Source organism: Asparagus officinalis, chromosome 7, assembly GCF_001876935.1.
Source record: "Asparagus officinalis chromosome 7, Aspof.V1, whole genome shotgun sequence".
Classification (NCBI taxonomy): Eukaryota; Viridiplantae; Streptophyta; class Magnoliopsida; order Asparagales; family Asparagaceae; genus Asparagus; species Asparagus officinalis.
In genome coordinates, this window is record NC_033800.1 from 50,946,777 (window position 1) to 50,957,883 (window position 11,107).

Genomic DNA, 11,107 nt, shown 5'->3' on the forward strand with positions numbered 1-11,107 from the left:
ACTCAGTCAGTTGCTACTTTAATTGATTCTGCAACCTACAAGTTACAACAACTTCACCAGGCTTTCTCTGAACTTGAAAGTCATAGTGCCATATCCTTGAATTTTAAGTGGAAAGAGCTTGAAGAACATTTTCATGGACTTGAGAACTCACTGAAGAAAAGATTTGTTGAGTTGGAAGATCAAGAAAATGAATATGTAAGCAAGGTATCAGAGACCCAGGAGATGTTGGAGAAGAGGGAAGCTGTTGTTGTGGCCAAGGAGCTGACATCACTGGATAGACTGCAGGAGAAAAGGGATTCTATTCTATCTGCTATCTTTGAGAAGTACAAGAGCCCTCCTTTAGAGACAGTTTCTAATGATATGAGCAATGTCATACCTGTGGCAACGGTTGAAACATCAGATATCAAGGATGACAAAGCTGATATGGAAGATCTGCCTGCTGAAAATGGTGATGTAGACGTCAAATTAAATTCCCCTTTGGTGGACTTATGTGAGCAAATGGACGTGAAAGGTCTCCATAAGTTCATCTCTGACAACCGCAAGGATCTGGCTTCCATACGTGAGGAAATTCCTATTGCACTCAAAAGTGCAGCTAATCCTTTCTGTCTGATTTTGGATTCCTTGAAAGATTTTTACTCTGGAGAAATTTTAGGAATGGATGGGAAGAAAGATGCCAATCTTTTGGGACTGCGTAGGACTTGTCTCATGTTGATGGAATCTCTTAGCCAATTACTGACAGTTGCTGGAGCGTGCTCTCTTTCTGATGACAAAATGCTTACCTTGGATATTAAAGAGCAGGCAAAGGTGATTGCTAACGAATGGAAGCCGAAATTAGATGCTCTCGACATTGATGGTAGCTGTGGAAACTCATTGGAAGCACATGCTTTTCTGCAACTTCTAGCCACCTTTGGAATATCTTCTGAATATGATCAAGCAGAGATCTGCAAACTGATACCTGCTGTCTCTCGACGCCGTCAAACAGCTGACTTATGCCGTTCACTTGGGTTGTCAGCAAAAATGCCAGGTCGGCCTTGCTTCATGCCTTTTATTTGTGTGCTGACAACAAATAATTGAAACTTCTATATTTTCTTTGAGCATACTGCCCTATTTTATTCATCATATACATGTAAAGTGATAGATGTCCAATATAACAGAAAATGGCTCGAGGTAAGACCCAAACAAATAGTAGAATTTTTTTTCTTCATGTTTATACTCTTTTTTTACATGGAGAACATCTGCCCATCCACTTAAGCCAAACATTTTAGGTTACTCAAAACATCAATTATCAGGGTGTCAGCACATAGATAACCAACCAGCCTTATTTGGAATATCATTAGGATCTGCACTCTCAATCTTGTAATGATATCCTAGATTGTCTTTGACCATGCTATGTATTTTTGTTTATCTATTTATTATTTATTTATTTATTATTATTATTTACATGTAAAATGATAGATGTCCATTATAATAGAAATGGCTCGAGGTAAGACCTGAACAAGTAGTGGCTTTTATTTTCTTCATGTTTATATGTTTTTTTCTACATGGAGAACGCCTGTCGATCCACTGAAGACAAACGTTTTAGGTTATACTCGAAACATCAATTTTTAGTGTGTCCGCCATGGATAACCAACCAGCCTTATTTGGAATATCATTAGGATCTGCACTCTCAACCTTGCAATGATATCCTAGAATTTCTTTCACCACACTACCTATTTTTATTTAATTATTTATTTTAATTATTTTTTTATTTATTTTTTCCTTTTTTTTGGGTTGGGGTTTTTGTTTGTTTGTTTGTTTGTTGTCGTCGTCGTTTTTTTTTTGGGGGTTTGGGGGTGGGGGTCCTGTCATTAGTGTTGCCCATAAGCATGGATTTTCTCGATGGCCACAGTTGTCTTCAATTCAATTCCAAATTAACCATGACTGTTAGTTTATTATTTATTTCTCTTTTTTCTTTTTTAATATGATGACCATGTATATGATAGCCAACCCAAACATTTGGGATAAAGGATTTGTTGTTGACTTGTTGTTGTATGACAGTGTATATGAGGTCTTTGATTAAACCTGGTCTAGTGCTGTATGCCTGTGGCTTTGCTTATTTGAATAGATTTGGTGTGTGTGGCATCAGGATTTACACATTCTCTTGATCCCACCTATACTTCTGTGTTATTTTCATTTTTTTCATAAATTGATATGTATTTCTTTTTCCTTTTTTGCTTTTGTAATGCTTTCTCCCCTTCCTTTCATTCCTAAATGAGGTTTTTGGGTTTGGCAGGTGTAATTGAATCACTGGTGAACAGTGGAAGACAAATTGAGGGAGTTAATTTGGCATATGCATTTGATCTAACTGATCAATTTTCTCCTGTGCCATTACTGAAATCATACTTGAAGGAGGTGAGGAAAGCTTCTCAAGTCAAAGCTGGAAGCATGTCTCCTGGTGCCCAGGTGTGTTTTTATTTGTGGACTAGGTAAATATTTTATAGCATGTTTTCCTGTAGCCAGCAAGCTTCTACAGTCACCTCGTAAGTTGTGAATAATGTTCCTTGTACAATATCTTAGCCATTGTCAACATTAAATTCCTCCCATCAAAGTGGGGTTTGCTATGGTGACAACAACTCTATGAAAGTGGTGCTATTCGTTGACTGTCAATTTGACATAAACCCTCAACATATTGGAATCAATATCTTCTGTAGCAAAATGAGCTACCGAGATACAAATAAGCGCCAAGGTTCAGTTGCTTCGATGTGACTAGCATGGTCGATCTCACCACTAGTCTATCTTTTGGCAGTTCATTTGGTAAAATGAGTTGTCATCTCATATCCAATTTTTCTCTAGGAAATTACACTTTTCTCCAAGGAAACACCAACTAGCCAGGGAGTTTATGAACTATGCAAGATTGCACTTTGCTCTTGTAGTTGGTGAACGTGAATTATGTGCAAACAACTTATGTTTCCTAAGCGTTAATTAGCTTCTGAATTTTCATGAAATCTCTTCTTGATGTGCTTTGTCAAGGGTTTTCTGGTACAAGCTAATAGGTTTTCTTACTAGCTTGTCAAGGACTTTAAAGCACAACCTAGCTATAGGTTTTACCTAGCTTCTTTCACTGTATAAACTAATTTCTTTTATTCTCATAGACACTGTAACCAAATATGTTGCTTATGGCACTAACAAGCGGCTTTTATTTGTGGTGTATGTGTACTCTATGATATTGCGTCTATTTTAACCTCTTTCTTCTCTCAGAATGAAATGAACGAACGAGAGCTCTCCGCCCTCAAAGCCATCATCAAATGCATCGAAGACCACAAGCTCGAGGACCAATACCCTGCCGATCCACTCCAGAAAAGGATCCTCCAGCTCGAGAAAGCCAAAGCCGACAAAAGAAGGGCTGCTGAAGCTGCAAAGCCTCAATCCAAAAGGCCTCGTGCCAATGGCACCACTTACAATCCTCGAGTCACTAGCTACCCTCCAGTGACCAACTACTCGCCAGAGAAGAGCTTCTACCGTACACCGGAAAGATATCCGTATCCATACGAGAGGCAATACATGTATCAACCCGAAACTCATCCTCCTCCGATGATGGCATCAGCAACCTACACTATTTCACCGACTCATACTACATATTATGGTAATGGCTACCAAGTTCAGTACCAAGCCTCTTACATACACTAAGTAGAGAAGGCACAACTGATTGTGATCTTTTCTGACTACTAGGGTTTTAACTGAGACTAAGCTCTTTCTGTTCTATGTTTCTTATGGTGTTGTAATGTATGGAGAAACTAAGTTGGATTAATTAGGATGATGTGTTTAAAAGCGCTGTGAATTATGTGATCCTAGTCCTTTGACATAAAAACTTATGGTGTTTAGTATCTTACTCTCTCTCTATGTTTTGTTTTGCCTTGGCGTGTGATATGTGCTCTTGCTGAGTATTGCTTTTCTTTGTTATATGATTTGGTATCAGTTGGAGAGTAAAAATGTGTTTCGAATAAATTTTCTTCTATTTAGCAAGTCAATTTTCTTATGTGTAGCAAATGTAAAGTTTTGAACTGTTCAATAGCTGGAGAGGAGAACGGTTGTCCAGTGAATGATTTGTCCAGGAAGAGGTGCATGCTGAAGCTCAACTGCTGGTTCCTGGTTAATTTTTGAGTCAGGTGTTTGTGGCAACTCTTGAAAATAGTTTCCAAGGGCTAGGTTTAGACCCGGTGTCATTTTAGGCAAAATTTTGTCTGGATAAAACTATGCCTTTGCTCGCACAAATTGTTTTGATTTCTTTGGTTTATTCATGCTGATTTATACATCCTTCATATACGATGAAGTACGTGAAGTTATTCTCGTGTAATAAGCTAGATGATTGATAATATTTCTATGTAGACTAAGTAACTCACAAATTTTGAACAAAGAGATTTAATTTGGAAAAAAAACATGGCAGTGATTGGTTAACTGTGGGAAAGGTCTTGTTTGGTTAGCCCAAGATTGAGACATGCATGAGATTAGGACTCTCTTCCAACCCCCAATATAGGTAGTAGGAAGCTCCACCATTTCCTAATATTAAGAAAATGGAACTCCTCATGACCATTATGCTCACCCACCTTATGTCTTCTCCACAGTAATGATATATTATAATATAATAATATAATATGTTAAATTAGGGGGTCATTGTAATTTTAGAAATTTTTGGAGTAATATTTGCAAATTTTAAAATGTTTTTCTGGGGGGAGGGGGGTGTTTGGTGTTTTTGAAACTGTTATGAGGTTGTTTGTAAATTTTTGAACTTTTGAGAGTTTTTTATAATTTTCAAAACTTTCAAGGGGTTGGTTGCAAAGTGCTCAGGGGTTGTTACTAAAATGTTCAGGGGTTATTTGTGATTTTCAAAACTTTTAGGGAGCTTTTTGAAAATTCTTTTGGGAGCTTTTATAATTTTTGATACTTTCAAGGGAATTGTTAAAGGAGTTGTTTGTAATATTTTAATATTTCAGCAAGGTATTTGATATTTTGGAAACTTTTATGGGGTTAATTGTAAAATTTTAAAGGGTTGTTTGTAGAATTTTTAAAGTGATATTTGTAATTTTTAAAACTTTCAAGGGACTAATTGTAAAACATTCAAGGGTGTTTGTAATATTTTAGAGGGTTATTTGTAATTTTTAAACATTTTAGAGGACTCTTTGTAATTTCAAAATTTCTAGGTTTGTTTATAAATTTAGATTTTTAACGGGGATAGTTTAAATTTATTGGTGCTACTTCTAATTTTTGGATTTTAGGGGTTTGTTTGCAATTTTTGATTTTAGGTTTGTTTACAATTTTATGATTTTTATCGGCATGTTTGGAATTTTAGCTTGGAGACTATTTATAATGTATGGATCTTAGTGAACTATTTATAATTTTTAAATTTTCAAGAGGTTGTTTGGAATTATTAGGAATTTTTAAAGGGGACTATTAATAGCTTTTTTCCTCTCTAATCTTAAAAAACCCTTTTATATATAAAGGAGGGGTTTGAAGTTGCTCACTAATTTATCTTTACTAGGTGGAATGAAAATATTATAATTTTAGACTTTTAGTTTATGTATTTACTATAATATAGTTGTAAAAAAATTTATGATTATCATAATATATTAAAAAGTTTCAGATATTTCAATATATAAAATCTTGTTAGTTTCAACACTTTATCTTCCACATAATTAGCGAGGTTTAAAATCTTAAGATATTAATGATCTAAGAGCAATTTAATGATTTGGAATTCTACTTTTAAAATAGTAATCATGTAAGCACCAATATCTAAAAAACGAGCAATTCTTATGTCAACTTAAGTGGATAGCAAAAAGCTATCCGCCAAACTTTTTAGCCACTCATATTGCCTATGGATCCTTGCATGATATTAAAATATTTTTTATATTAATAAATGAGTGGCTAGAAAGTTTGGTGGACATCAACTTAAGTTGATAGGAGTCTTACTGTCTAAGAAACTATTATTATTAATGAAAAAAATATATCTTGAATTCATCAACATAAAATGATAGGTTTTATCTGGTTGTAGAGGATTTTATTTAATTATAAATAAATCACTCGCACCTATTGTCTACTTCCACTTTCTATTATCTAGCGACCGAGTATTATAGATATTTAAAAACTTTTTTCTAGAATTTTTAAAGTTAGAATGTGAAATTCAATCAAGAAAGAAAATATAAATTATGTGACCAATCCTAAAATCTGATATAATAATCTTCCTACATTTTCCCAACTAATTAATTAATTTGTCAAAAAGATTGCTCTCTAATTTTAGAAAACTATAAAATATAATCTGAGAATGATTTAAACATATTTTTTATACACATGGATTATAAATAATTTAGATCTATCAAATATTGAATAATATCCAAAATTTTAGGTTAAAAGTTAAGGGAATCTAATAACAATCATATCCAAACTATATGCTTCATAAATGTGAGACATATAAAATGAACAGCTTAATTTATTTTATTAAATAATTTATTACAAATCATAAAAAATAAGGAGAACCATAAGGATCACATAGTCATCCCACATAAAGCTCAAATTTATCTCTGTGAATTTTGTAGCAAAAGATTTTCAGAGATAGTGATAGACTTGCTATAAAATCCACTCTTATAAGATTGATGTCACATGTGTCTTAAATTATGCTTTGTTTAAGGGTTAATTTTAGAAAACTTCCCCTCAACTATGGGGGAATTTAAAAAACCCCCCCCCCCCCCTTCACTATTTAAAATGAGTAGATATTTGTTCGTCAAATTTAGGATGTTGTAGTTAATCTATCTCAACTTTGAAATTTTGTTTTGATTTAACCCTATGAACTTTTCTCAATTAACCCCTCAGAACTAGTATCGTTGAGTCAGAACTAATATCGTTGGGTCAAATTTAGAGTGTTGTAGTTAATCTTTGGTCGCCTGTAGCAAAGCTTGCCTGAGCATTCAGACATCATCCAAGCTTGCCTGCAAGCCTATCGGCCTCGCCTGAACAGTGCAAGCGGCTACTTGCTTGTAGGAGTGGGCTCACCCACGTCCTATGTCCTGGGTGATGAGGCATGGCTCCTATCACCACTATAGTGGTCACATCCCACAGCTAGGGGAGGGCATGGTGCTCCTCACATATTAGTGGTCACATCCCACAAGTTAAGGGGGAACCAGGCTTTCCCTTGCCTATTTAAAGACCTCATTTGCCAACGTGAAAGGGGTCTTGCGTCTTGAGTCCAATCTTGCTCCTGGTGTTTAGGCTCTTCAAGCAGAGGCTTCTATTGGCTTGTGTGGTTGAGCATTCTTGGATATAAACTTTGATTGTTGAAGTAGACTCAATCTGAACTCTCAGATTTGAGACTCATTAGCTCTCTGCAAGCTCTTGCATTGTAGCCCTCTCTAAGCTTTCGATCTTGATATTAATCAAGCTCGTGTATAATTGAACTCAATCACACAAAAGCTTCTACTGCGTACTGAAGCTCAACCACAATTTCGATCGGATCGTCCAAGGGAAGAAAAATTGACGCAAGCATTCAAGGGTGGCATCCTATCGCTACCGAAGAACCCACATTAAACAAGAAGAGCATTCTCTTCGCTTCTGTTGTAATTTTGATTTATTGATTTGTAATAAGTCATTCTTATTAATACAAATTCCATCCTTCCGGGAATCAATTTTACCCACATACAGTTGCAGTATCATGTTGATTATTTCCAATAATTACCCCTCCTTTATATATGATAAGAAATTGGTGGTACTCCTAAATACATAAAAAACTGCCATGTGCCATATCAAAAGGCGACAAATGGACACCTAATTCTATATTCATCTAAGAAAACTCATCAAATGAAATCTATCCATAACTAGAAAATCTTAATTATAATAAATATTTGGCAATTCTAATCAAATCATAATTATCCATAGTTAAAAATATAATAATCATAATTATGATAGTTTACTAGTAGCCTTACATCTCAAAAAATTGTCATGACCCTCAGCTTTTTAAAGGGTCCTTTTTTTCCAAAATGCTATGTTACCCCGGAAGTCGTACTTGTACCCCACACATAGCCACACCCAAACTTCATGGACACTCTTTGGATATATGCATAGATTTATTCAAACACATACTCAATTATATGATATATGTTTTAGCTTAAAACATTTGTCGAACACTTCTTGGGCATGTATCATACACTTCTAATCAATTTCTTGAAACTTGGAAGACATGGGCAAGTTCTTTTTAGACTACAAACAAGGTCAAAACTATGATTTTAAAGGATCGTTTGAGTGTCTATTAAAAAACGAGTAGTTTCCAGTTTGTAATAATCAACATAATAAAAGAAACTTAAAATGTGATAAAATTTATGAAACCATTTCCTTCATTCCCTTTCCATTGTTAGAGTAGGAATGAGAGGGAATAAGTCATAAAAGATGTCTGGCTCTATTATGGATTAACGATTGAGTTTTGATTATGAAAATGTTTCCTTTCATTCCCTTCCCTTTGTTAGTGCTTTGACACATGATGAAACAAGTTATCCTCATCTCCTTTTACTAAGAATCAGTTTGGTATTGTTGAGGCTTATAATAGCTTGCTTTTGTAAGCTGCCTATATAAACAACTTATTAAGCTACTGAAAATAGATGTTTAATAATTATACATCAAAAAATGCTTCCAAAAAAAAAATAAGGTGTTTGGTTAAACAGTGCTTACAGATTAATATAAAGGAAAATGGTCAAAATATACATATGTTTACCTTCTTGTTTATTTGTAGTTAAAAATAGTGTCAAAATCTAATGGGTATACGTGGTGTAGAAATTATAAAAAGCAGAAGTTGATTCTAAAAATATTTTGGAAAATTGTGTCAAGGCCCCAAATTTGAGAACTTTATGTGCCCCAGCCCCTCATGTTAGGAATCTTGACCCCAAGATTAGTTTGTTTTAATGATAATAAATATTATATGTTGTATGTATTATGTGCTAGCATTTGTTTTGCAGTATCAGAGCTATATCAACAATTATATTCAAAGAGATACTCAAGACATAGACGAGTTTAAGGCAAAATGAAGCAAAAGAAGAAGATATACCTTATTGTCAAAATATAATTTTATATTTTCTTTGCTTAGAAATTAGAACAAGCCTTGATCACTCACACACATGCACACATATAGTGTTAGAACACAATAACACATGTTTAGTGTGTTGGTTAACAATAGAAATCCCCTATGTTAGCCATTGGAGTTTATAAATATTGAGTGGGTCTTAAAATATTTTTTTATACCCCTTATCAGTTCAAATATGGAAAAACTCAAAAGACCAAAATTGTAGGTCTCTTCAATAGCTTTCCAAAAAATCTTAAATCACCTCATTCCGAGGTCGGATGAGGAAGTTACAGCCAAAATACTAAAAATAGAATTCCAGAATCTGTGAGTTTACAGTGTAGTCAACTACTATGCCTTGTAGTCGACTACTAAGTAATTTTCTGACTTCACAGAGTCTGTTTAGACTCAGTGTAGACTAAGTAATTTTCTGACTTCACAGAGTCTGTTTAGACTCAGTGTAGTCGACTACTATGACTTGTAGTCGACTACAGATGTAGTTTTTTCAGATTCAGGTTTTGAATGAGTGACTGTTTATAGCCGTTTTGTGGACGTTAATTAGGTTTAAAATTATGTCATTGCACAGGCTATAAATAGGTTTAAACATCAGAAAACAAGCACCAAGCTTTGCACTTGTAAGATTCACATTCACATCAAGGCTTATAGGATTGGAATTGTACATTGCTTAAAAGAAAGGTTCTCTCAGGTTTGAGAGGGTTGATCTCTTGGTCTAGAGATCGGTGTGACGATTAGCATGGTCTTATCAATTGGGTTGTAATTTGTATGGTCTTACAAATTGGCCAGGTTTGCTTTTGATTTTTTAAGGTTTCAAAATCATAGTGAAAACTCTCAAGCGGTATTTACTTGGGGACTGGATATACACCGGGGAGGTAGAACCAGTATACATGCTTGTGTTTGTGATGTTCACTTTCTGAGATTGTTATTCTTTCTTTGCAATTTATAATCTACTTTGCAAAGTCACCCTCTAGTGTTTAAGTGTAAAGTTTCCGTAGATTTTTATAAGAGCACGCTCTATTCTTAAGGGTCACGATCCTACACTTGGTATACATAAGCAAAAACAGGACCCTACATTTGGTAGCAGAGCAAGGTTGAAGAAATGGCATCAACTTCCGACTCAAATTCAAAATTCAAGGAATGACATTCTACAAATCGTCCACCAATATTTTATGGATTAAATTACAACTGTTGGAAGTGTCGGATGAAAATCTATCTCCAATCAATTGGCTATGAACTTTGGAACGTTGTGGAAATAAAATATGAGAAGCCAACCACTCCTTTCACGGAATGGACTACATCTCAAAGGAACAATGCAAACTTGGATTCTAAAGCAATGAATGCCTTATTTTATGCTCTTGACAAGAATGAGTTCAATAGGGTGTCAACGACCACATCCGCATATGATATTTGCCACACACTCGAGGTAACTCATGAAGGTATAAGTAAGGTTAAAGATACTAACAATAATTTTATTTGTTATGGTTGTAATAAGCCAAGACATATGAAGAATGATTGTCCCCTTCTAAAATCAAAGTCAAAGTCTACAAAATTTAACAAGAAAAGGAAGGTTTTGGCAACTACATGGGATGATAGTGATGATTCGTCTTCGGATGAAGAAATCGAAGAAAAGGAAAGCGTACATATGTGTTTTATGGCACAAGATAAAGTGATAATGAAGAGCTTTTAGATGCTTTTGTAGGCGTCAAAAAATACTTACAGACATCCAAATACTACTCAGGGCAAAGAGAAGACGATAAACGCCATTCTCTTAATCAGAAGGGGATCATTCAAAGGAAGCGAGACAACATGAAAGAACAATGTACGCACCATTAGGCAGTACATGACGGCGCGGCTGAGGCGCGGCAGGACATGGTGCTGCGGCCAAGGCGCGACAACCCATGGTGCCGCGGCTAAGGCGCGACAGCCCATGGTGCCGCGGCTATTATAGGGGGATGCTGCGGCGGTTACAAGGCAGTTATACGATGATTATTTGAAGCCCACGTGGCGGCATATCAGAAA

The 11,107-nt window shown here is 35.2% G+C and overlaps 1 protein-coding gene across 1 annotated transcript in view; it reads left to right on the forward strand.

Moving 5' to 3' along the window:
- LOC109847130 (FRIGIDA-like protein 3) overlaps positions 1-3,873 on the forward strand; it is a 13,993-nt gene extending 10,120 nt beyond the window's left edge. Inside the window, exons 7-9 of the mRNA XM_020416374.1 lie at positions 7-1,024; positions 2,273-2,442; positions 3,238-3,873. Coding sequence (XP_020271963.1) covers positions 7-1,024; positions 2,273-2,442; positions 3,238-3,666 — 1,617 coding nt within the window. The 3' untranslated portion in view covers positions 3,667-3,873. The remainder of the gene's footprint in view (positions 1-6; positions 1,025-2,272; positions 2,443-3,237) is intronic.